Genomic DNA, 26,596 nt, shown 5'->3' with positions numbered 1-26,596 from the left:
AGGTCTGGGGAACGGGCGGGCCAGTCCATAGCATCAATGCCTTCCTCTTGTAGGAACTGCTGACACACTCCAGCCACATGAGGTCTAGCATTGTCTTGCATTAGGAGGAACCCAGGGCCAACCGCACCAGCATATGGTCTCACAAGGGGTCTGAGGATCTCATCTCGGTACCTAATGGCAGTCAGGCTACCTCTGGCGAGCACATGGAGGGCTGTGAGGTTCCCCAAAGAAATGCCACCCCACACCATGACTGACCCACCGCCAAACCGGTCATGCTGGAGGATGTTGCAGGCAGCAGAACGTTCTCCACGGCGTCTCCAGACTGTCACATGTACTCAGAGTGAACCTGCTTTCATCTGTGAAGAGCACAGGGCACCAGTGGCGAATTTGCCAATCTCTGTGTTCTCTGGCAAATGCCAAACGTCTTGCACGGTGTTGGGCTGTAAGCACAACCCCCACCTGTGAATGTCAGGCCCTCATACCACCCTCATGGAGTCTGTTTCTGACCGTTTGAGCAGACACATGCACATTTGTGGCCTGCTGGAGGTCATTTTGCAGGGCTCTGGCAGTGCTCCTCCTGCTCCTCCTTGCACAAAGGCGGAGGTAGCGGTCCTGCTGCTGGGTTGTTGCCCTCCTACGGCCTCCTCCACGTCTCCTGATGTACTGGCCTGTCTCCTGGTAGCGCCTCCATGCTCTGGACACTATGCTGACAGACACAGCAAACCTTCTTTCCACAACTCACATTGATGTTCCATCCTGGATGAGCTGCACTACCTGAGCCACTTGTGTGGGTTGTAGAATCCGTCTCATGCTACCACTAGAGTGAAAGCACCGGCAGCATTCAAAAGTGACCAAAACATCAGCCAGGAAGCATAGGAACTGAGAAGTGGTCTGTGGTCACCACCTGCAGAACCACTCCTTTATTGGGGGTGTCTTGCTAATTGCCTATAATTTCCACCTGTTGTCTATTCCATTTGCACAACAGCATGTGAAATTTATTGTCAATCAGTGTTGCTTCCTAAGTGGACAGTTTGATTTCACAGAAGTCTGATTGACTTGGAGTTACATTGTGTTGTTTAAGTGTTCCCTTTATTTTTTGAAGCAGTGTATAACCTACTGTTGTTTACCAGCCTGTCCTGCTCCATTCAACGTAGGACAGAGCCAATGTAATACATAAAACATGTTAAATAAAATAAATGTATTGTTAGAGCAAGTCTTTTTTCGGCAACAGGCATTCTGTGTTTTTAAACCCTGGTAGTGGACTACATTTGAAACGTACAGTCATTCAGTAATCGATACATTTACAAATCTAACTAGACACCAGTGTGGGTTGAGGGAAGCAATCACTACTCTTCAAATACTTGATCATCTGAAGCACACAGGCCTCTGAGCTCCATTTGTTAGAGGAAACACATTGACAGAGGTCCCGGGGTGTAATGTTGTGTTTTCAGGAGTCAAAATCTTCACATTTATTTCTTCAGACAGGAGACAATGTAATAGCATACTGCAAAACCTCTGTTTGGTGTAAAATAAATCCCAGCTATCATCAAATGCATGCTCTAGGGACATGACAAAGTCTAACAACTATCTTTGATGTATTCAAAAGAGCAGCAGCAGCACTTAAATTCCAGCTGGCTGAGTTCTGAATGAGAGGCCATGCTCAAGTCTCCAAGGTATTGAAAGGAGGACTTTGCTGTTTTTACAGAATCTGTTTTCAGTGTCTATACCTGCTAGACCTTGACTTTGTCCATGTCTATGGTTGACATGGGCACCTCCTCCTGGACAGCCACATTCCCACTGGTCTGGCAGCAGTTGTGCTGGTGCTCCTTCCAGTCCTGCAATAAGAATAAGGCAGACTAAAGGACTGAGACAAGTGGTCAGCGGCGGGTGAGTTGAGGGGGCGATTCAATTTCGACACAATTTCAGAATGTAATGTTTTTCCCTCATTTTGCCTGTTTTTGGTTCCTAAGAGTAGGCTGTTTGATTGAATCACACCCCCACCACTGATCAGTAGTGGGGAGGGTGGTGGGCTGTGATCCAATCAACAGACTTGATGACATGTTCATGGGTCCTAAGAGACCTTTTATGCCCTGCAGAACGCTAGGCGAAATGAAGCCGAGCTGACACGACCCCTGACAACTTAGTTCAGTGACACGGTCTGTAGAGGGTTAAGTCTTACCTTTCTCTGACAGAAGGTGGAACAGTAGTTGACCTTGTGGCATCCCGTGCATTGGCTCATGGCCTCCCGTCCACAGTTCACGCACATTTGCTGTGGGAGAGAAAGTCACAGAATGGAATCAAATTACAATCTAAAAAAGGGATAGAATTGATTTGAAAATGAACTGGAAATCAGATAACGCAGGTCATACTTAGCATGATAGAAGAGGTTTGCTTCTCCAGGGGAACCAAGAGGCACAAAATGTCACCGCTGGCTTTTTTGTTGATATGATACCAGGGTTACATTTTCCCTTTTCCCCCATTCTATCTAACAAATGCTCTCAGGTGGGATAAGTCATGTGGCTTCAAGGTTGTTTGTTTCTCTCGTATCTATATTGTTTATGTGTGTGAAGTAGCAGGCATGATATTTCAACCAGCTCTGACAGTTTTATCCTCCAAGGGGAGACCTGGATAAAATAGTATTTTTCTCTTTAATGGACTGAATGGAACACAGCCAAGAGAAAGAGAGAGAGAAAGAGAGAAAGGGAAAATGAGAGAAAGAGAGTGAGAGGTCTCTCCATGTACCTTGATAATGATCTCTGTAATTTCTGAGCCTCTCTTCCCCTCTGGGTCGTCTGGGTGCTGGAATGATATCTGACTCTGGAAGGGCTGGGTGAGTGTACACTGCAGGAGGGAAGACCGCAAATAGAAGTCAAACTAAAATTCTTTATTTTTTTCATTTTTTTTAAACACCTCAAGACACCCAGCATTTCCCCATGGTCATGTTCAATAGGCACAAAACAGAAGAAAATGCTACAGTGCGAAAACTTTTCACTACATTGTGCCATAATGACCATGACCCTGGACTAACCACCAGGGTTCTCCTCCAGTCCCCTCACCTCCTTCCTGCTGCCGTGGATCTTGTCCTGGCTGAAGGCATCATGGCCTGGCTGGCAGTGGCAGGCCTGCTTGGCCTGGTCGATCAGTGCCTTGAGCTGCTGCACCGTGCTCAGCAGGCTGTTGGCCGTCTCCTCCAGGTAAATCCATGTCCTCTGGCCCTCCCTGACTCCAGACACCTCCAGCCCCCCGTTCACCAGCCCCGGGGATGAGGATGGAGACTCCACCTTGGCCTGGGGGGCCATGGCCAGTGCCGGTAGAGCTGTCAACACTGTAGGGAAGGAGGGAGGGGTTAGATTAAACCTTTCCATTCCAAACGTACAATGAGTATTCAATAATCATTTCTTAATTATTTGAGGCAAGGAATGTAGAATATGGATTATGAACCAATATCAATCAATCAATCAATCAAATTTATTTTATATAGCCCTTCGTACATCAGCTGATATCTCAAAGTGCTGTACAGAAACCCAGCCTAAAACCCCAAACAGCAAGCAATGCAGGTGAAGATATACTTTCAATAAGGGCATTGGTATTCATACAAACAATCAATACATTGTTTGACAGAAAACAAATATATGCATTTAAATGTGTATTTTTTGATAATAGCGATTGATAAGAATGTTAGGCCCGTCCAATTAATATGTAAGCCAGATAAAAATAAAAACAGGACAAAAACTACCTTCTGAAATCATGTCAACCCCAACAATAGCTGCCCCACACCTAGTAACTCCTGACATGACTCCTTATTTTATGCTTCCAAAATAAGACTGGAAAAGGGGGGAAACGTGGGTGGAACGAGGGAGAAAATTAGGCCAGATAAGCCTGCGTGCCCCACCCATTGTCCAAGCATCATGGAGGAGGAGAGATACGTCTGTGGCAGTGGCGGTCAGTGTCTTTTAAGATGAGGACAAAAAAAAATATTCATGAGCATGTCCTTATTTCTATTACAGCATATTGGATGACTGTCATTCATATTCCATTCATCCAGCTCAATGTAACAGCGACAGGTTTAGACTACTTCATGATACTCAAATGTTCCCTATACTCATCATGAGGTTGCTACAACCTAGCATATGAATGAACATTTACAACGTAGGTGCAGACAGGTCGAGAGACAAGTACAACAGTTGCAAAGTTTCTATTGGATAAATTCAGGTACGTTTATCCCTGTTTTGTTCCCTTTGCTTCCGTTTAAGAAAAGTTTTTCAACAGAATTGGCAGAATGAATACACCGCTGTTCACACTTAAACACAGTTCACTTTCATAGCAGCCACGTTGTATTCCTTCTCGTGTCTATGCACTTTCCTCCTCTCACCTCTTCCCTTCACTTTTGGACTTAAGTGCACAACACATCAGCTGTATGTGACCAGGCGACAAAACCTTTCCAAGAAAACCGCTAACAACAGCCTACATCGTTCTCACCATATTAGCTAAAGTAACATCATAGTTAGCATAGCTAATAGAACTAACGCTGCGCCACTCGGGGCTCCCAAGTGCTTGAGGTATCACTACAGACACCCTGGTTTGAATCAAGGCTGTATCACATCCGGCCGTGATTGGGATTCCCATAGGTCGGCGCACAATTGGCCTAGCGTCATCCGGGTTTGGTCGGTGTAGGCCGTCAATGTAAATAAGAATTTGTTCTTAACTGACTTACCTAGTTAAATAAAGGATACATTTTTTAAAAACATGTTAGTAAACCCAATAGAATCAAGCAGTAAGGTTACAGTGTACAGTCAGTAAGATTTACACCAGCGGACCACGGTGGCAATACATTTGTAAAACCAAAAGCTTACCTTGACTGTTCCAGTGTTGTGTTGGAAAAATATAGCCAGCTAGCTAACATAGCATCCCTCTCTTTGAGCAGGGTGTATCAGTAGGCTAAACTAGCTAGCTGCATTTACTAGCTAAGTAAGTGACCCTGAAAAAAAATACACTCTCTTGCGTCTCTTTCATTTTGAAATAAATTAATCTGTTAAAAACTTAATCTATTGTCTCTCTCTTTGAGTCAACTACTGACCACATTTTATGCACTGCAGTGCTATCTAGCTGTAGCTTATGCTTTTAGTACTATATTAATTATCTGATCCTGTAATTGGGTGGACAAAATGTCAGTTCATGCTGCAAGAGCTCTGATAGGTTGGAGGACGTCCTCCAGAAGTTGTCATAATTACTATGGAAGGTGGCGAGAACCATGAGCCTCCTAGGTTTTGAATTGAAGTCAATGTACCCAGAGGAGAATGGAAGCTAGATGTCCTCCGGCTACACAATGTGCTACCCTACAGAGTGCTTTTGAGGCAACTGTAGACCTTCTTTGCAAAATAACAAGTATTTGGTGACACGTGATTATATTTAGTTTAGTTTTATCTAAAAAGGTTAACTTTAATGTTTTACAATTTTTTATGAAATTCACTGAGGAGGATAGCCCTCCCCTTCCTCCTCTGAGGAGCCTCCACTGGTCTGTGGCTGTGGCTCAGGGAAGGTTTAATAATCATAGGGTTCCACCAAGCAGCACACCGTTGGAGAGATAAATCACTAGTGGGCTTTCATCTTCCTCCAACGGTACCAGAGAGCACATCAGAACAGAAAAGGGCAACAACAGTCTAAACAAAGAAGCCCCATCTACTCCGGTGGGAGAGAGGGAGATGGAAGGACAGAGAGCGACAAGCGTCATCACATACATCACAGGAGCCCTAACACACACACACACACACACAGCATGAGATGAGGCTCAAGACACACACGAACACGCACCCTGCATGCAGTCATACGCTCCCCATCCAACCTGAAAGAGCTCAAGAGGATCTGCAGAGAGGAATGAGAAACTCCCTAAATACAGATGTGCGAAGCTTGTAGCGTCATACCCAAGAAGACTCAAGGCTGTAATCCCTGTCAAAGGTGCTTCAACAAAGTACTGAGTAAAGTCTGAATACTTATGTAAATGTGATTTTTTATTTTATTTATACATTTGCAAAATTTCTAAAACCCTGTTGTTGCTTTGTCATTTTGGAGTATTGTGTGTAGATTGATGAGGGGGAAAAACTATTTAATCCATTTTACAATAAGGCTGTAATGTAACAAAATGTGAAAAAAGTCAAGGGGTCTGGATTCTTTCCGAATGCACTTTGTGTGTCACTATGCAGTGTAGTCTCCCAGGCCCTGCCACTGAAAAACATCCCCACCGCATGATGCTGCCACTACCATGCTTCACCGTAGGAATAGTGCCAGGTTTCCTCCAGATGTGACGCTTGGCATTCAGGCCAAATAGTTCAATCTTGGTTTCATCAGACTCAATAATCTCATTTGTCATGGTCTGAGAGACTTTCAGGTGCTTTTTGCCAAACGCCAAGCAGGCAGTCATGTGCCTTTTACTGAAGAGTGGCTTCCATTTGGCCACTCTACCATAAAGGCCTGATTGGTGGAGTGCTGCAGAGATGGCTGACCTTCTAGAGCTCTGTCAGAGTGACCATCAGGTTCTAGGTTACCTCCTTAACCAAGGCCCTTCTCCTTGATTGATTGCTCAATTCGGCCGGGCGGCCAGCTATAGGAAGAGTCTTGGTGGTTCCAAACTACTTCCATTCAAGAACAACTGTGTCCTTGGAGATCTTCAATGCTGCAGACATTTTTTGGTACCCTTCCCCAGATCTGTGCCTCTACACAATCCTGTCTCTGAGATCTACAGACAATTCCTTGAACCTCATGGCTTGGTTTTTGCTCTGACATGCACTGTCAACTGTTGGACCTTATATAGACAGGTGTGTGCCTTTCCAAATTATGTCCAATCAATTGAATTTATCACAGGTGGACTCCAAGTTGTAGAAAAATCTCAAGGATGATCAATGGAAACAGGATGCACCGGAGCTCAATTTCGAGTCTCATAGCAAAGGGTCTGAATTCATCTGTAAATAAGGTATCCATTTAATAAACGTGCAAACATTTCTAAAAAACTTTTCGCTTTGTTATTATGAGGTAGTGTATGTTGATTGATGAGGAAAACATTTAATTTAAACCATTTTAGAATAAGGCTGTAATGTAACAAAATGTGGAAAAACTCAAGGGGTCTGAATACTTGCCAAATGCACTCTATATACAATGCATGGGGTGGAAAAGAGGACATTCATTTGAGCAAGGAAATATAATCAACAATGACCAGTCCCATCATATCACATCACCAGGTGTGATGCAAGCTTGTGATTGTTCATTCAAAACAAGGTTTTCCCCCTTCAAACAGCTAACATCTTCCACCTATCAAACAAGGTGTGTGTGTGTGTGTATCAGTGGAGGCTCCTCAGAGGAGGAAGGGGAGGACCATCCTCCTCAGTGAATTTCATTTATTTTTCAAAGCCAAACATTTAAAAAGTTATAATTTTTAGATAAAACTATACTAAATATATTCACTTCAACAAATAATTCAAACAAATTGTTTAGCCATGAAGGTCTACAGTAGACTCAGCAGCACTCTGTAGAGTAGCACCATGGTGTTGCTGGAGGACAGCTAACTTCCGTTCTCCTCCGAGTACATTGACTTCAATATAAAGCCTAGGAGGCTCCGTTTTCAACCATTTCCATAGACTTACACAGTAATTATGACTACTTCCAGAGGACATCGTCCAATCTATCAGAGCTCTTGCAGCATGAACTGACATGTACCTAGTACTGAAAGCATATGCTACAGCTAACAAAATAATTTCTTCAAAAATGAAGGTGGAGAAAGAGAGATATTTCAGAATTTTTTCTCTTCTCACTTATCTAGCAAATGCAGCCATCTAGTTTAGCCTACTCAAACACCTGGCTCAAACAGAGGGATGCTATGTTAGCTAGCTGGCTATGATTATCAAAACACTGGAACTCTTTCAAGTCAAGGTAAGCTTTTGGTTTTACTAAATTATTGCCACCGGAGCCACAGGTGTAACTGTTAAACTGCTTACTGACTGTACTGCATGATTGTAACAGGTTTACTAAAGTGTTAGTTCTATTAGCTATGTTGACTATGATGATACTTTAGCTAATATGGTGACAACGATGTAGGGTGTGTGTAGCAGTTATGATATGAAGGTATGGATTGGAAAGATTTTTTGGCCTGGTCACAAAAAGCTGATGTGTTGTGCAGGAAAAGGTGAGAGGAGGAGAGCGTGTAGATGCAAGAAGGAATACAACGAGCTGTTTGTATGTTTCTATATAAGTGAACTGCTTGCATATGATTAGGGGTGTATTCATTCCGCCAACTCTGTTGAAAAACTTTTCTTAAGCGGAAGCAAACAGAACAAAGCGGGTATAAACATACCTGAATTTGTTCCAATAGAAACGCTTGCAACTGTTGGACTAATGATTGCACCCTAGATCAGCTAGATGCAGGCAAGAGTGTGCAAGGCGATATTGAATGTGTCACTGTCTGTCCATGTGTCACTGTCACCTCAAATTTTTATCTTGACCTGTGTGCACCTACTGTGTAAACTTTCATTTATAGGCTGTAGCAACCTCATGATGAGTATTGGGAGAATGTAAGTAGCCTCAACCTGTCACATTGAACTGGGTGAATGGAAAATGAATGACAGTCATCCAATATGCTGTAAAAATAAGACCTTGCTCATATTACATTTTTTTTTTTAAATATACATTTATAAACACAAATAAATAAATAAATAGACCTCATCTTAAAAGGCACCGACCGCCACTGGTGTGTGTAGACATGCATGCGGGTGTGTGTGTACGCTTGAGTAAAGAGAGATCTGCAGGGAGTACATCAATACAGACAAAAGGCTATATTTGCAAACAGACTGATTGTATGCAGTTTCCAGAGCACTGAGACAATCACTCCGGCTGTGTTGATGGACGGCCTGTTTGTGTTGGGGCATCGTAATACAGAATTATATAAGGATGCTGAGAGAAAGAAAGCGAGAGAGAGAGAGAGAGAGAGAGAGAGAGAGAGAGAGAGAGAGAGCGCAAACAAGAGAGCGAGATAAAAATAGGAAAGTGAGCTATAAAAAGTTGGGGATGAGACGAGATAAATATATGGAAGAGAAAGAAAGTGAAGGAAACAGAGAGAAATGTGGAAGTCAGAGAAAAAGATACAGAATGAGAGCAAAGAGAAAGCGAGACAGAGAGAGAGTGAGAGGAAGAGAAGGAGAGAGAAAGTGAGAGAGAGCGTGTGCGAGAATTCAAGAGCTAAAGAGAAAAAGAGGGACAGCTGGAGAGAGACTCCTGAGAAGAGTGACACCTGTGATCTCCACCTGTAAAAGCCTTGATTAGAGGATCAATGTCCTGGAGGTGCACAAGACCCCATAACATCCACTGCAGAGGGAATAAAAGTCAAAAACACTCCTAGGAGAGGAGAGAAATAATTCCCTCAACAAACTTAGTTCCTCATTGTTCACTTGAAAAGACAGATGCATCAGGGGTTGAGAAGAGGACTCTAGAACAGACAGTACAATCCTAACTAGTTGGCCAGAGAGAACAACAAAGAAAACAAAAAGACAGCATGCCAGGCAGACAGAGAGTGCATCAGTCTATACCAGGGTTCTCCAACTCTGTTCCTATTCCAACCCTAATCTAGTATACCTGATAAGCAAAGAAATAGTGAAAATTCAATTGCCAAAACCAAATATTCCATCATCTCCGTCAGATCCACGTTGGGTAGACAAAGGAAAAATAGTAAATTACGATAAATAATATTTCCGTCCTGTACTTAGATTTTATTTGAGGACATTATTATTTTTCATTCATTAAAGTCATCTTCTCATCCAGGCAGTAACAGTCAGCCAGCCAGCCCATCTAACGTTATCTGGGGCGGCAGGGTAGCCTAGTGGTTAGAGCATTGGACTAGTAGCCAAAAAAAGTTGCAAGTTCAAATCCCCCAGCTGACAAGGTTCTGCCCCTGAACAGGCAGTTAACCCACTGTTCCTAGGCCGTCATTGCAAATAAGAATTTGTTCTTAACCGACTTGCCTAGTTAAATAAAGGTTAAATAAAAAAATCTCTTTAGTCATCCTATTCAGCGAGGCTAGCCTGCTGCAGAGCTGCCTGCGAGCTGTGTAAAAGTGTATCAAATAACAGATGCAATGGATTATGGTCATTGTAGTTAAACACCTTGTTTCTGTGCTGAACTAGGTTGAAAATTTGCTTAATGGAAACTACAACTCCCTTCAGCCCAGTGTCCCACATAGTTCCTGACTTGATTTCTGTCTTGAATTATTTAAAATTTGTTCTAGAGAAACATGCGTTGGGCTTAAAAAACAAAAAAAGTACAATGGAATTCAAGTAATTGAAGAGCAGCAGTAATATAACAATAGCGAGACTATATACAGGGGGTACCGATACAGAGTCAATGTGTGGGGGCACCGGTTAGTTGAGGTAGTATGTACAAGTAGGTAGAGTTATTAAAGTGACTATGCATAGATGACAACCGAGAGTAGCAGTGATGTAAAGAGGGGGGGGGGGGGGGGGGGGGGGCAATGAAAATAGTCTGGGTAGCCATTTGACTGGATGTTCAGGAGTCTTATGGCTGGGGGGGTAAAAGCGATTTAGAAGCGTTTTGGAACTAGACTTGGCGCTCCGGTACTGCTTGCCGTGCGGTAGCTGAGAGAACAGTCTACGACTAGGGTGGCTGGAGTCTTTGACAATTTTCTGGGCCTTCCTCTGACACCGCCTGGTATAGTGGTCCTGGATGGCAGGACCTGGGCCGTTCGCACTACCCTCTGTAGTGCCTTGGAAGTCGAGCAGTTGCCATTCCAGGCAGAGATGCAACCAGTCAGGATGCTCTCGATGGTGCAGCTGTAGAACCTTCTGAGGATCTGAGGACCCATGCCAAATATTTTCAGTCTCCTGAGGGGGAATAGGTTTTGTCTTACCCTCTTCACGACTGCCTTGGTGTGCTTGGACCATGTTAGTTTATTGGCAATGTGGACACCAAGGAACTTGAAGCTCTCAGCCTGATGGTGTTGATTTGAGCCATAACCAGCCTTTTAAAGCACTTCATGGCTACAGACGTGAATTCTACGGGTCGGTAGTCATTTAGGCAGGTTACCTTAGTGTTCTTGGGCACAGGCACTATGGTGGTCTGCTTGAAACATAGTTGGTATTACAGTCTTGGACAGGGAAAGGTTGAAAATGTCAGTGAAGACACTTGCCAGTTGGTCAGCACATGCTCGCAGTACACGTCCTGGAAGTCCGCCTGGCCCTGCGGCCTTGTGAATGTTGACCTGTTTTTAAGGTCTTACTCACATCGACTGCAGAGGGCGTGATCACACAGCTTGTGCTCTCATGCATGTTTCAGTGTTATTTGCCTCGAAGCGAGCATAGAAGTAGTTTAGCTCGTCTGGTAGGCTCGTGTCACTAGGCAGCTCTCGGCTGTGCTTCCCTTCCTAGTCTGTAATAGTTTTCAAGCCCTGCCACATCCGACGAGCCGGTGTAGTACGATTCGATCTTAGACCTGGATTGACGGTTTGCCTGTTTGATGGATCGCCGGAGGGCATAGCGGGATTTCTTATAAGCTTCTGGATTAGAGTCGCGCTCTATGAAAGCGGCAGCTATAGCCTTTAGCTCAGTGTGGATTTTGCCTGCAATCCATGGCTTCTGGTTGTACGGTCACTGTGGGGACGACGTCATTGATGCGCTTTTTGATGAAGCCAATGACTGATATGATGTACTCCAATGACATTGGAGGAATCCCGGAACATATTTCAGTCTGTGTTAGCAAAACAGTCCTGTAGCTTAGCATCTGCTGCATCTGACCACTTTTTTATTGATCTAGTCACTGGTGCTTCCTGTTTTAATTTTTGCTTGTAGGCAGGAATCAGGAGGATATAATTTTGGCCAGATTTGCCAAATGGAGGGTGAGGGAGAGCTTTGTATGCATCACTGTGTGTGGAGTAAAGGTGGTCCAGAGTTGTTTCCTCTCTGGTTGCACATTTAACATGCTGATAGAAATTTGATCAATCGGATTTAAGTTTCCCTGCATTAAAGTCCCTGGCTACTAGGAGCGCCGCCTCTGGGTGAGGGTTTTCTTGTTTTCTTGTCAGCTATGAAAAATACAGATCAAAACTCTAGGTAGATAGTGTGATAGCTTATCATGAGATACTCTACCTCTTGCGAGCAATAGCTCGAGACTTCCTTAGATATCTTGCACCAGATGTTATTTACAAAAATACATAGTCCGCAGCCCCTTGTGTTACCAGACGCCGCTGTTCTATCCTGCCGGTACAGCGTATAACCAGCCAGCTGTATGTTGGTAGTGTCGTCGTTCAGCCAAAACTCCATGAAGCATTAGATATTACAGTTTTGAATGTCCTGTTGGTAGTTTAATCTTCCACGTAGGTATTTTATTCTCCAAAGACTGCACATTTGCTAGCAGAATGTAAGGAAGTGGTGGTTTATTCAATCGCCTATGAATTCTCAGAAGGCAGCCTGCCCTCTGGCCCCCTTTTTGTCTCCTCCTCACACAAATCCCAGGGATCTGGGCCTGTTCCCGAGAGAGAAGAAAATCATTGGTGTCGGGCTCGTCAGATGCGTTAAAGGAAAAAAGGATTCTGCCAGTCCGTGGTGAGTAGTTGTTTAACTCTTGGATCTATAGGAGCGCTATTTCATTATTGGATAAAAAACGTTCCCGTTTTAAGCGCAATATTTTGTCACGAAAAGATGCTCGACTATGCATATTATTGACAGTTTTGGAAAGAAAACACTGAAGTTTCAGAACCTGCAAATTGTCTGTGAGTGCCCCAGAACTCATTCTACAGGCAAAACCAAGATGAAACGTCAAACAGGAAATGAGCAGAATTTCTGAAGCTCTGTTTTCTAATGTCTCCTTATATGGCTGTGAATGCGACAGGAATAAGCTTAGACCTTCTGCCGTTTCCCCAAGATGTCGGCAGCATTGTGACGTATTTGTAGGCATATCATTGGAAGATTGACCATAAGAGACTACATTTTCCAAGTGTCCGCCTGGTGTCCTGCGTCGAAATTGGTGCGCAAAGCCAGGTGCAAGTATTTTTCCATTTGATAGAGAGGAGAAACCATGCTTCCACGAATGATATATCATCGAAGAGATATGTGAAAAACACCTTGAGGATTGATTCTAAACAACGTTTGCCATGTTTTCAGTCGATATTATGGAGTTAATTTGGAAAAAAGTTCGCGTTTTGAGGACTGAATTTTCTTTTTTTTTTTGTAGCCAAATGTGATGTACAAAACGGAGCTATTTCTAATACACAAAGAATATTTTTGGAAAAACTGAGCATTTGCTATCTAACTGAGAGTCTCCTCATTGAAAACATCCGAAGTTCTTCGAAAGGAAAATTATTTTATTTGAAATGTTGCCTGCTGGATGCTAACGCTAATGCTAAATGCTACGCTAGCTAGCTACTGTTACACAAATGATTGTTTTCCTATGGTTGAGAAGCATATTTTGAAAATCTGAGATGGCAGTGTTGTTTACAAAAGGCTAAGCTTGAGAGATGTCATATTTATTTCATTTCATTTGCGATTTTCATGAATAGTTAACGTTGCGTTATGGTAATGAGCTTGAGTCTGTATTCCCGATCCCGGATCCGGGATGGGGAGATCAGAGAGTTAATAACCGGGGGGAAAACAAACACTAAATCCCAGAAACAGCCTGGTGCACTATCAACTATTGGTGCACTATCAACCACCAACTATGGTGAGGGTCTACCTTTCTCTTCACTAGGTGGCTCCTAAAATCTTTGCCGAGGGCTTAATTGTGTGAATGTTTCCAGGTGAGTGAGTGAGTGAGAGAGCGAGAAGCGAGCGATGGGAACAGAGAGAGAGCGAGTGAGCGATGGGAACAGAGAGAGAGAGCGAGCGCGATGGGAACAGAGAGAGAGAGCGAGAGAGCGAGCGCGATGGGAACAGAGAGAGAGAGAGAGAGAGAGAGAGAGAGAGCGAGCGATGGGAACAGAGAGAGAGCGCAAGCAATGGGAACAGAGAGAGAGAGCGAGAGCGAGCGATGGGAACAGAGAGAGAGAGAGAGCGAGCGATGGGAACAGAGAGAGAGAGAGAGAGAGCGAGCGATGGGAACAGAGAGAGAGAGAGAGAGAGAGCGAGCGATGGGAACAGAGAGAGAGAGAGAGAGCGAGCGATGGGAACAGAGAGAGAGAGAGAGCGAGCGATGGGAACAGAGAGAGAGAGAGAGCGAGCGATGGGAACAGAGAGAGAGAGAGAGCGAGCGATGGGAACAGAGAGAGAGAGAGAGCGAGCGATGGGAACAGAGAGAGAGAGAGAGCGAGCGATGGGAACAGAGAGAGAGAGAGAGAGCGAGCGATGGGATCAGAGAGAGAGAGAGAGAGCGAGCAATGGGAACAGAGAGAGAGAGAGAGAGCGAGCGATGGGAACAGAGAGAGAGAGAGAGAGAGCGAGCGATGGGAACAGAGAGAGAGAGAGAGAGCGAGCGATGGGAACAGAGAGAGAGAGAGAGCGAGCGATGGGAACAGAGAGAGAGAGAGAGCGAGCGATGGGAACAGAGAGAGAGAGAGCGAGCGATGGGAACAGAGAGAGAGAGAGATAGCGATGGGAACAGAGAGAGAGAGAGATAGCGATGGGAACAGAGAGAGAGCGAGCGATGGGAACAGAGAGCGAGAGAGGGAGCGCGATGGGAACAGAGAGAGAGAGAGCGAGAGAGAGCGAGCGCGATGGGAACAGAGAGAGAGAAAGCGAGCGCGATGGGAACAGAGAGAGAGAGAGAGAGCGAGCGCGATGGGAACAGAGAGAGAGAGAGAGAGCGAGCGCGATGGGAACAGAGAGAGAGAGAGAGAGCGAGCGCGATGGGAACAGAGAGAGAGAGAGAGAGCGAGCGCGATGGGAACAGAGAGAGAGAGAGAGAGCGAGCGCGATGGGAACAGAGAGAGAGAGCGAGCGCGATGGGAACAGAGAGAGAGAGCGAGCGCGATGGGAACAGAGAGAGAGAGCGAGCGCGATGGGAACAGAGAGAGAGAGCGAGCGCGATGGGAACAGAGAGAGAGAGCGAGCGCGATGGGAACAGAGAGAGAGAGCGAGCGCGATGGAACAGAGAGAGAGAGCGAGCGCGATGGGAACAGAGAGAGAGAGCGAGCGCGATGGGAACAGAGAGAGAGCGAGCGCGATGGGAACAGAGAGAGAGCGAGCGCGATGGGAACAGAGAGAGAGCGAGCGCGATGGGAACAGAGAGAGAGCGAGCGCGATGGGAACAGAGAGAGAGAGAGAGAGAGAGCGATGGGAACAGAGAGAGAGAGAGCGAGCGATGGGAACAGAGAGAGAGAGAGCGAGCGATGGGAACAGAGAGAGAGAGAGCGAGCGATGGGAACAGAGAGAGAGAGCGAGCGATGGGAACAGAGAGAGAGAGCGAGCGATGGGAACAGAGAGAGAGAGCGAGCGATGGGAACAGAGAGAGAGAGAGCGAGCGATGGGAACAGAGAGAGAGAGAGCGAGCGATGGGAACAGAGAGAGAGAGAGCGAGCGCGATGGGAACAGAGAGAGAGAGAGCGAGAGAGCGAGCGCGATGGGAACAGAGAGAGAGAGAGCGAGCGCGATGGGAACAGAGAGAGAGAGAGCGAGCGCGATGGGAACAGAGAGAGAGAGAGCGAGCGCGATGGGAACAGAGAGAGAGAGAGCGAGCGCGATGGGAACAGAGAGAGAGAGAGCGAGCGCGATGGGAACAGAGAGAGAGAGAGCGAGCGCGATGGGAACAGAGAGAGAGAGAGCGAGCGCGATGGGAACAGAGAGAGAGAGAGCGAGCGCGATGGGAACAGAGAGAGAGAGAGCGAGCGCGATGGGAACAGAGAGAGAGAGAGCGAGCGCGATGGGAACAGAGAGAGAGAGCGAGCGCGATGGGAACAGAGAGAGAGAGCGAGCGCGATGGGAACAGAGAGAGAGCGAGCGCGATGGGAACAGAGAGAGAGCGAGCGCGATGGGAACAGAGAGAGAGCGAGCGCGATGGGAACAGAGAGAGAGCGAGCGCGATGGGAACAGAGAGAGAGCGAGCGCGATGGGAACAGAGAGAGAGCGAGCGCGATGGGAACAGAGAGAGAGCGAGCGCGATGGGAACAGAGAGAGAGCGAGCGCGATGGGAACAGAGAGAGAGCGAGCGCGATGGGAACAGAGAGAGAGCGAGCGCGATGGGAACAGAGAGAGAGCGAGCGCGATGGGAACAGAGAGAGAGAGCGAGAGAGCGAGCGCGATGGGAACAGAGAGAGAGAGAGCGAGCGATGGGAACAGAGAGAGAGAGAGAGAGAGAGAGAGAGAGAGAGAGAGAGAGAGAGAGGAACAGAGAGAGAGAGAGGAACAGAGAGAGAGAGAGGAACAGAGAGAGAGAGAGGAACAGAGAGAGAGAGAGGAACAGAGAGAGAGAGAGAGAGAGAGAGAGAGAGAGAGGAACAGAGAGAGAGAGAGGAACAGAGAGAGAGAGAGGGAGAGAGAGAGATGGGAACAGAGAGAGAGAGCGATGAAGAGAGAAAGAGAGAGGGGAACAGAGAGAGAGAGAGAGAGAGGAACAGAGAGAGAGAGCGAGGAACAGAGAGAGAGAGCGAGGAACAGAGAGAGAGCGAGGAACAGAGAGAGAGAGAGCGAGGAACAGAGAGAGCGAGGAACAGAGAGAGAGAGAGCGAGGAACAGAGAGAGAGAGCGAGGAACAGAGAGAGAGAGAGAGAGAGAGAGAGAGAGGGACAGAGAGAGAGAGAGAGAGAGAGAGAGAGAGAGGGACAGAGAGAGAGAGAGAGAGAGAGGGGGACAGAGAGAGAGAGGAACAGAGAGAGAGAGAGGAACAGAGAGAGAGAGAGAGAGAGAGAGAGAGAGAGAGAGGAACAGAGAGAGAGAGCGAGGAACAGAGAGAGAGCGAGGAACAGAGAGAGAGAGAGCGAGGAACAGAGAGAGCGAGGAACAGAGAGAGAGAGAGCGAGGAACAGAGAGAGAGAGCGAGGAACAGAGAGAGAGAGAGAGAGAGAGAGAGAGAGAGGGACAGAGAGAGAGAGAGAGAGAGAGAGAGAGAGAGGGACAGAGAGAGAGAGAGAGAGAGAGAGGGACAGAGAGAGAGAGGAACAGAGAGAGAGAGAGGAACAGAGAGAGAGAGAGAGAGAGAGAGAGAGGAACAGAGAGAGAGAGAGAGAGGAACAGAGAGAGAGAGAGAGAGAGAGAGAGACCACTGTGACTGACCCAAAATTAAGGAAAGCTTTGACTATGTACAGACTCAGTGAGCATAGCCTTGCTATTGAGAAAGGCCGCCGTAGGCAGACATGGCTCTCAAGAGAAGACAGACTATGTGCACACTGCCCACAAAATGAGGTGGAAACTGAGCTGCACTTCCTAACCTCCTGCCAAATGTATGACCATATTAGAGAGACATATTTCCATCAGATTACACAGATCCACAAAGAATTCGAAAACAAATCCAATTTTGAAAAACTCCCATATCTACTGGGTGAAATTCCACAGTGTGCCATCACAGCAGCAAGATTTGTGACCTGTTGCCACGAGAAAAGGGCAACCAGTGAAGAACACACACCATTGTAAATACAACCCATATTTATGCTTATTTATTTTATCTTGTGTCCTTTAACCATTTGTACATTGTTAAAACACTGTATATATATATATATATATATAATATGACATTTGTAATGTCTTTACTGTTTTGAAACCTCTATGTGTAATGTTTACTGTTAATTTTTGTTGTTTTTCACTTTGTATGTTGTCTACCTCACTTGCTTTGGCAATGTTAACACATGTTTCCCATGCCAATAAAGCCCTTGAATTGAATTGAGAGAGGAACAGAGAGAGAGAGAGAGGAACAGAGAGAGAGAGAGGAACATAGAGAGAGAGAGGAACAGAGAGAGAGAGAGAGAGGAACAGAGAGAGAGAGGAACAGAGAGAGAGAGAGAGGAACAGAGAGAGAGAGCGAGAGGAACAGAGAGAGAGAGAGGAACAGAGAGAGAGAGGAACAGAGAGAGAGAGGAACAGAGAGAGAGAGAGGAACAGAGAGAGAGAGAGGAACAGAGAGAGAGCGATGGGAAGAGAGTGTGATGAGAGGTGTGTGTGTGAGAGCCTATGTAGAGAGAAAGGGGATCATGACAGTACGTCAGAGCAGCACTCTAAATTAGGATGGGGCATCGGTCGGAGGCAGATTCTGCTGACAACCGTCATCCTCGGGCGACCAGGATCTGCACGATGCAGGGAGGAAGAAAGGCTTCTGGAGGACGCATGAGCAGGTAGGAGATGGAGGAGAGTGTTAAGAAACTGGGACTACAACTCAAGGTTAAAACAAAGTACTTCTAATATCTTTCCATACAAGTCTCCTCCCCTTCTGGCCAATGATCTCATTCTAAAAGTACCACATAGGGGGTAGCGGTATGACCTACTGTACAAGTTCACTACCAAAGAAGGAACCAAGTACAGGAGGGATGTTAGAGAGACTTGGGACATGGACTCAACACAGCACAGCAGGATCACCATCACAAATCTATACAATAATATCAAAACAGAGAAACGTCATCCAGCTCCATCTTTTGAGACGTCTGCGTTCACAACCACATCTTCCACCATCCTCATAGAGCAGCGTGTCGTTTCATCGCTGCCAGGCAGCTATCAAGGACATAACAGCATTACCATTCAACGCTTCGCATCAGTCGCTTCACAAGAGGGCCTACTCTCTCTCTGCCATCCTGAAGAACCACCACTGACACAGAGTTCACTAAATAACTAGAGAAGTTCATTACTGGACAGGAAAGGGCTAGCCAACCAACCCACGCTAGTCAGGTCCGTGCTCTGCTCTGAACCACCAATCAGATGGCTAATTAAGCCCAGAGATCGTCATTAACCTTAACATTGGCAGCAGTCACACAGAGGATGCGGCTCACACCATTACGGCTGGCTGAGTACTCTGCTGGATACCTGTCTGGCTCACAGGGAGGGTGGATGAGTGCGTGGGTCAGTCCCTCTTCTTAATGTAGAGTGACTGAGCAGCAAACGCCAGCCATTCTGCACAAAATGGTTTACAATCCAGTATAGACCACGGAGAGCAAACTGCAGTTCTTTAAGAGAGGACAGAACAGTGCAAGCCTGAAAGACAGAAAGGGATGCAAATAAATAGGAGAATATCAATGGGGGAGAGGAAAGAAGGGGGAGGTTAAAATGGTAATTGTGGCCATTTTTCACACGGGGAGTGGAGCGCGTCGGTCGGACGGGTATCCCTGACAGAGGCGCTTAGTTAATATGGAGGCGTCCCCCAGGAGCTCGTTAGCTAGACAGAGGAACGGAACGCACGTCGCTCACACTCAAACCAATCAGGACACATACATGGCCCGGGCATCCCTGGGTTCTGATAGGATGATTAATAGGGGGTGTATACAGACTGCTGTCTGCCGGGCACAGACAGGCAGCCAGAGCCCAGTGATCCCAGGGATTCCCAGGGATTCTACCACTCACTACCAACCACAGGTCACATGACCCTGTCCACCCTCACTGTCTGTCAGACACACAGAGCAGAGGACTCAAGGACCATTGTTCAGCTTTCTTAGGGCAATATGTTAAATGTTACGCTGGAAACCAGGTAAATACATCTATAGAGTCCACTTTGCTTGTGGAAATAGTTAGCTATGCATTTTGGATCCAGCTGTTAATTCAAAACCACTTTGTTTAATCCGAGGGACTCTGTGATATATCCTCTCAACTGAAGACCTTCGAGAATTGGATGCCTGACTATGGTTGAGGGCTATCCTACTGTAGGTACCTTCTGTGTGATGGTGGTGTGGTAACCTACTGTAGGTACCTTCTGTGTGATGGTGGTGTGGTAACCTACTGTAGGTACCTTCTGTGTGATGGTGGTGTGGTAACCTACTGTAGGTACCTTCTGTGCTGGTGAAGACCTCGCCATGTGCCGTGCCCTCAGAGAGAAGGGCTGTGGCGTCCCCGGGAGACGTCCGGTCGAAGGTCAGGGTCCCTGACGTGGTGATCTGGCCTGACGGAGACACTGTGACTGGAGTGCAGAAAGAAGACAAAGACAACGCATTGATTGATTTCAGAATAAAAACATTTGAGTTTTGGGTCAGTGGGACTTGGGAACAACTTTTTATAAGACAAGATACATTGTGTCATGTCATACATATATACTTTTTTTTTTTTTTTTTAACCTTTAACTAGGCAAGTCAGTTAAGAACAAATTCTTATTTACAATTACGGACAGGGGACAGTGGGTTAACTGCCTTGTCCAGGGGCAGAACGACAGTTTTTTTTTTACCTTGTCAGCTCGGGGATTCGATCTAGCAACCTTTCGGTTACTGGCCCAACGCTTTAACCACTAGGCTATACGGCCAATAGAGCTGTGAATCATCTAAAATAAAAACTGGTCTCAGAACATTGACAGCCAAAAACAATGCAATGTCATAAAGATATGGTCCAATATGCAGTAGATCTAAAACAAATGTGGAAACTATATTGGTAATAAAACAATTCAAAAAGACGTACAAGTCTGTTTTGGTGGAGAGCCTCAACACAGCAACTGAAGATAAACAAAAGGAAACAGACTCACTATTACCATGGTAAGTGATAAGAAAACAGGGAGCTGGATTGAGGCTCAAACAAGCTTTATTTCCCCTGGGACAATGTTGCTGTCAATGGCTAGCTCAGTAGTAGTCCAACTTGTGAAAAACTGGTGTCCCCGCTGAACGAGACCTCATTTTTGGGCCAGAAATTCTGGAAACCTCACCCCAAATCTAATGCCAGCATTAAAGTCTGTACATTTTCATGTCAACAAATAACATTCCATTCCATTCATTCAAGAGGTTAAGGGGAGGATGTCAGAACGTCCGTCTGTGGTATCTGAAGAGTATGTGAGTTTAAAGTTGTATTAGTCATCTTCTTCTTCTGTCCTAGTACTCATTTAGCTGAGTATTTGTGTGTGTGTGTGTGTGTGTGTAACTCACATGTTGCCCCCGGTGCCAGTGTGATGTTCTTGGGCGGTGGGAGGGGGAGGTCCTTCTTCTCTGGAGTGGTTGGCTGCTCGTTCTCCTTCTTGCGTCTCTTGTAAGGAACAAACAGTCTGACCGGGCCAGTCTGGACCAGAAGGAAAGGGGAAAGTAGAATCACAGACAACAAGGGAAACCAAAGTCTGAAGCATCCGGTTAGAACTTCCCCTCACCACCAAGTCTAGTGGCGGTGATGAGAGAAAGTCTAGTGGCCGAGATGAGAGAAAGTCTAGTGGCCGAGATGAGAGAAAGTCTAGTGGCCGAGATGAGAGAAAGTCTAGTGGCCGAGATGAGAGAAAGTCTAGTGGCCGAGATGAGAGAAAGTCTAGTGGCCGAGATGAGAGAAAGTCTAGTGGCCGAGATGAGAGAAAGTCTAGTGGCCGAGATGAGAGAAAGTCTAGTGGCCGAGATGAGAGAAAGTCTAGTGGCCGAGATGAGAGAAAGTCTAGTGGCCGAGATGAGAGAAAGTCTAGTGGCCGAGATGAGAGAAAGTCTAGTGGCCGAGATGAGAGAAAGTCTAGTGGCCGAGATGAGAGAAAGTCTAGTGGCCGAGATGAGAGAAAGTCTAGTGGCCGAGATGAGAGAAAGTCTAGTGGCCGAGATGAGAGAAAGTCTAGTGGCCGAGATGAGAGAAAGTCTAGTGGCCGTGATGAGAGAAAGTCTAGTGGCCGTGATGAGAGAAAGTCTAGTGGCCGTGATGAGAGAAAGTCTAGTGGCCGAGATGAGAGAAAGTCTAGTGGCCGAGATGAGAGAAAGTCTAGTGGCCGAGATGAGAGAAAGTCTAGTGGCCGAGATGAGAGAAAGTCTAGTGGCCGAGATGAGAGAAAGTCTAGTGGCCGAGATGAGAGAAAGTCTAGTGGCCGAGATGAGAGAAAGTCTAGTGGCCGAGATGAGAGAAAGTCTAGTGGCCGAGATGAGAGAAAGTCTAGTGGCCGAGATGAGAGAAAGTCTAGTGGCCGAGATGAGAGAAAGTCTAGTGGCCGAGATGAGAGAAAGTCTAGTGGCCGAGATGAGAGAAAGTCTAGTGGCCGAGATGAGAGAAAGTCTAGTGGCCGAGATGAGAGAAAGTCTAGTGGCCGAGATGAGAGAAAGTCTAGTGGCCGAGATGAGAGAAAGTCTAGTGGCCGAGATGAGAGAAAGTCTAGTGGCCGAGATGAGAGAAAGTCTAGTGGCCGAGATGAGAGAAAGTCTAGTGGCCGAGATGAGAGAAAGTCTAGTGGCCGAGATGAGAGAAAGTCTAGTGGCCGAGATGAGAGAAAGTCTAGTGGCCGAGATGAGAGAAAGTCTAGTGGCCGAGATGAGAGAAAGTCTAGTGGCCGAGATGAGAGAAAGTCTAGTGGCCGAGATGAGAGAAAGTCTAGTGGCCGAGATGAGAGAAAGTCTAGTGGCCGAGATGAGAGAAAGTCTAGTGGCCGAGATGAGAGAAAGTCTAGTGGCCGAGATGAGAGAAAGTCTAGTGGCGGTGATGAGAGAAAGTCTAGTGGCGGTGATGAGAGAAAGTCTAGTGGCGGTGATGAGAGAAAGTCTAGTGGCGGTGATGAGAGAAAGTCTAGTGGCGGTGATGAGAGAAAGTCTAGTGGCGGTGATGAGAGAAAGTCTAGTGGCGGTGATGAGAGAAAGTCTAGTGGCGGTGATGAGAGAAAGTCTAGTGGCCGAGATGAGAGAAAGTCTAGTGGCGGTGATGAGAGAAAGTCTAGTGGCGGTGATGAGAGAAAGTCTAGTGGCGGTGATGAGAGAAAGTCTAGTGGCCGAGATGAGAGAAAGTCTAGTGGCCGAGATGCGAGAAAGTCTAGTGGCGGAAAGTAGGAGAAGATGGAGCCAGATGAAACCTTGCCTATATTCTGCCAATTTTCTCATCGATTAAACATTCAATCTCAATACAGTTTTCTGTTACCAAAATTAGAATATTTTACAAACAGAGTGCACTAACTTTTATAGACTTCACCCTTTGCAAAGGTTTCAAGAAATTGCGTAGTTTAGGAGTGCAAGGGCGAATTGAGTTATAGAGTTCCACAGTATGTGTCATAATATCATAAAACCTAGCGGTCAAACAAGGAAAGGGTTCCAATTGTTTTACAACAATTACATTTATCCCATAGGGGATTTTAGATACACTTAAAATAAAGTATGTGTTTCATGTCAACTTACCCTGGAGTTTCATTTTGATAATCGTGTAAATCTCTCTGAACAAGGTGACTTAAATCAATATATTCACCTGTATTTACCCCCCCAAAATTAAATGCTAATTAGCTGCTAATGTGGCTATCATAAAGAACTACAAATGCCATGATGAGCTGGATGAGACTCCCGAATCGAGGCAAAGGTAAAAAATCTCTGGATTAACCATCTAATGTTAGCTAAATGTAGTAATGAATACATTTAAATAAATGTACAATTCTGTGAACTGTCTTATGCAACTTTTAAATTGACACAATACCTGTCAGCAAAGGTGTCAGCTAGAGATGATGTGTAGGAGCTTGCAGGGATTTGTAGTCTTACATGACGTCTACTTTGATGCTAATTTGCATTTTCGGATCTGAGCGTCAATAGAGATGAACATATTGATAAAAGTCAACTTGTCCAAAAGAGATTTAAATGGTTATCAAAACACAGCCCATATTTTCAGTGTTTCTAAAATTCCCTATGGGAAAAATGAATGGTGGACAAACGATTGGAACCATTTCCCTGTTTCACTGCTAGGTTTTATGGGTATTATGACACTTCCACTGTAGGGCTCTATTGCACACGCGCACTTCAGAGTGGGCGTTCCCTAACAGAAATATGCAAATACATGCTAAAACACGCCAATAGAATCTTGCTAGCTCGGGCTTGGCTCTGCCCAACTCCTTGCTTGTTCTGCCCACTGCTTAATTTGCTCCCATTGGAAAAGACACCAATGACAAATCTTGGATTAGTTGCCAGTATCTTTGGTATAATGATTAGTCAGCAATAGTCGTGGTGGAAATAATATGTGATCAGTTTTTCCCACACCTTCGAGAACTGTTGGTCAGCTTAATTAATTAGTTTCACTAACAATAAGTAAAAAACAGTTAGCAGTTCTATAACAGTAACGCTTACAGGCAGCTGAATGTTCTGTTTCATGTGATCAACAAAGTTATGAAAGATTGCATTTGATGCAGATGGCAAAAGCAGCTGTGAAACAAAATATATGTTGTGCTGTAGGAAACAATTTATCCCCTTATCTTGCAAACAATAAACCAGTCCCCCAGAGTCTATCCTTTATGTCTGCCAGCCCAGGGACCCGCTATAGTCAGAGGAACAACTATCACACACTTAGCAGAGACACAAGATTGGCTCATTGTTGTTTATATTATGGCTGGCAATGCATGTCATAAATAAATGGTACATACCATATTAATGTTCTCCCCTGCGTAAGATGGACTATCCTTGGTACACTAGGGGAAAATATAAGACAAAGAGAATGTGATTGGACAAAACGTAAAATGAGAATTTCACAACCAGGCCTTTAGAAGTGATGACCAATGTCTACATGTCATGCAAACCGCACACTGAGAGCCTGTACTGAGCAGTTCTGTTTGTTACACCTATACCCTTGTGGCGTCCTATCCCTAGAGCTACCGGCATGTTCAAAAGACATTCATTCACCGACATCTTTGTCTCTGTAAAGTCAATTAACTCACCAACGAGAGGTCGTCACAGCAGGCCGCACAAGTACAGGAGGCGGCATGGGGGTTGAGGATGTGCTCCTGAGAAACCAATCATATGGCTGGTTACTAAACAATTAGTTTATATCTATATATATTAGTTTATATATATATATATATATATATATATATATATATATATATATATATATATATATATATATATATATATATATATATATATATATACACACACACATACATACATACATACATACACACACACACAGTGCCTTGCGAAAGTATTCGGCCCCCTTGAACTTTGCGACCTTTTGCCACATTTCAGGCTTCAAACAAAGATATATAACTGTATTTTTTTGAAGAATCAACAACAAGTGGGACACAATCATGAAGTGGAACGACATTTATTGGATATTTCAAACTTTTTTAACAAATCAAAAACTGAAAAATTGGGCGTGCAAAATTATTCAGCCCCCTTAAGTTAATACTTTGTAGCGCCACCTTTTGCTGCGATTACAGCTGTAAGTCGCTTGGGGTATGTCTCTATCAGTTTTGCACATCGAGAGACTGACATTTTTTCCCATTCCTCCTTGCAAAACAGCTCGAGCTCAGTGAGGTTGGATGGAGAGCATTTGTGAACAGCAGTTTTCAGTTCTTTCCACAGATTCTCGATTGGATTCAGGTCTGGACTTTGACTTGGCCATTCTAACACCTGGATATGTTTATTTTTGAACCATTCCATTGTAGATTTTGCTTTATGTTTTGGATCATTGTCTTGTTGGAAGACAAGTCCCAGTCTCAGGTCTTTTGCAGACTCCATCAGGTTTTCTTCCAGAATGGTCCTGTATTTGGCTCCATCCATCTTCCCATCAATTTTAACCATCTTCCCTGTCCCTGCTGAAGAAAAGCAGGCCCAAACCATGATGCTGCCACCACCATGTTTGACAGTGGGGATGGTGTGTTCAGCTGTGTTGCTTTTACGCCAAACATAACATTTTGCATTGTTGCCAAAAAGTTCAATTTTGGTTTCATCTGACCAGAGCACCTTCTTCCACATGTTTGGTGTGTCTCCCAGGTGGCTTGTGGCAAACTTTAAACGACACTTTTTATGGATATCTTTAAGAAATGGCTTTCTTCTTGCCACTCTTCCATTGTATGAGCTGAAAGTTTAGAGGGACGGCCAGGTCTTGGTAGATTTGCAGTGGTCTGATACTCCTTGGGATGTTTAAAGCTTGGGAAATCTTTTTGTATCCAAATCCGGCTTTAAACTTCTTCACAACAGTATCTCGGACCTGCCTGGTGTGTTCCTTGTTCTTCATGATGCTCTCTGCGCTTTTAACGGACCTCTGAGACTATTACAGTGCAGGTGCATTTATACGGAGACTTGATTACACACAGGTGGATTGTATTTATCATCATTAGTCATTTAGGTCAACATTGGATCATTCAGAGATCCTCACTGAACTTCTGGAGAGAGTTTGCTGCACTGAAAGTAAAGGGGCTGAATAATTTTGCACGCCCAATTTTCCAGTTTTTGATTTGTTAAAAAAGTTTGAAATATCCAATAAATGTCGTTCCACTTCATGATTGTGTCCCACTTGTTGTTGATTCTTCACAAAAAAATACAGTTTTATATCTTTATGTTTGAAGCCTGAAATGTGGCAAAAGGTCGCAAAGTTCAAGGGGGCCAAATACTTTCGCAAGGCACTGTATGTATGTATGTATGTATGTATATATGTATATGTATATATATATACATATATATGTATATATGTATGTATATATATATATACATACATACATACATACATACATACATACATACATACATACATACAGTGCCTTGCGAAAGTATTTGGCCCCCTTGAACTTTGCGACCTTTTGCCACATTTCAGGCTTCAAACATAAAGATATAAAACTGTATTTTTTTGTGAAGAATCAACAACAAGTGGGA

At 45.1% G+C, this 26,596-nt stretch overlaps 1 protein-coding gene across 7 annotated transcripts in view; it reads right to left on the bottom strand.

Annotated features, from left to right (window-relative positions):
- Positions 1-1,434: 1,434 nt before the first annotated feature.
- Positions 1,435-26,596, bottom strand: part of deaf1 (DEAF1 transcription factor) — a 30,875-nt gene continuing 5,713 nt past the window's right edge. The window contains exons 6-15 of one of the 7 annotated variants that reach the window (XR_016495119.1): positions 24,658-24,723; positions 24,367-24,411; positions 20,954-21,083; positions 20,496-20,529; positions 20,269-20,361; positions 19,870-20,007; positions 3,057-3,325; positions 2,743-2,841; positions 2,180-2,269; positions 1,435-1,835 (exon numbers count right to left, since the gene is read on the bottom strand). Coding sequence is in view for 2 of the 7 variants with exons in the window: in XM_021598849.3 (XP_021454524.2) it covers positions 1,731-1,835; positions 2,180-2,269; positions 2,743-2,841; positions 3,057-3,325; positions 19,870-20,007; positions 20,954-21,083; positions 24,367-24,411; positions 24,658-24,723 (942 nt within the window). In the remaining 5 variants the exon portion in view is untranslated. Of the gene's footprint in view, positions 1,836-2,179; positions 2,270-2,742; positions 2,842-3,056; positions 3,326-19,869; positions 20,008-20,268; positions 20,530-20,953; positions 21,084-24,366; positions 24,412-24,657; positions 24,724-26,596 lie in introns of those variants that run through there. The other 6 variants (XR_016495118.1, XR_016495117.1, XR_016495116.1 and 3 more) reach the window with 6 other exon arrangements.

The sequence above is a fragment of the Oncorhynchus mykiss genome, chromosome 4, assembly GCF_057628025.1.
Source record: "Oncorhynchus mykiss isolate SJ-2025 chromosome 4, ASM5762802v1, whole genome shotgun sequence".
In the NCBI taxonomy this organism is placed as follows: Eukaryota; Metazoa; Chordata; class Actinopteri; order Salmoniformes; family Salmonidae; genus Oncorhynchus; species Oncorhynchus mykiss.
Note: the sequence above shows the minus strand (reverse complement) of the source record. Positions and strands in the feature narration are given on the sequence as shown.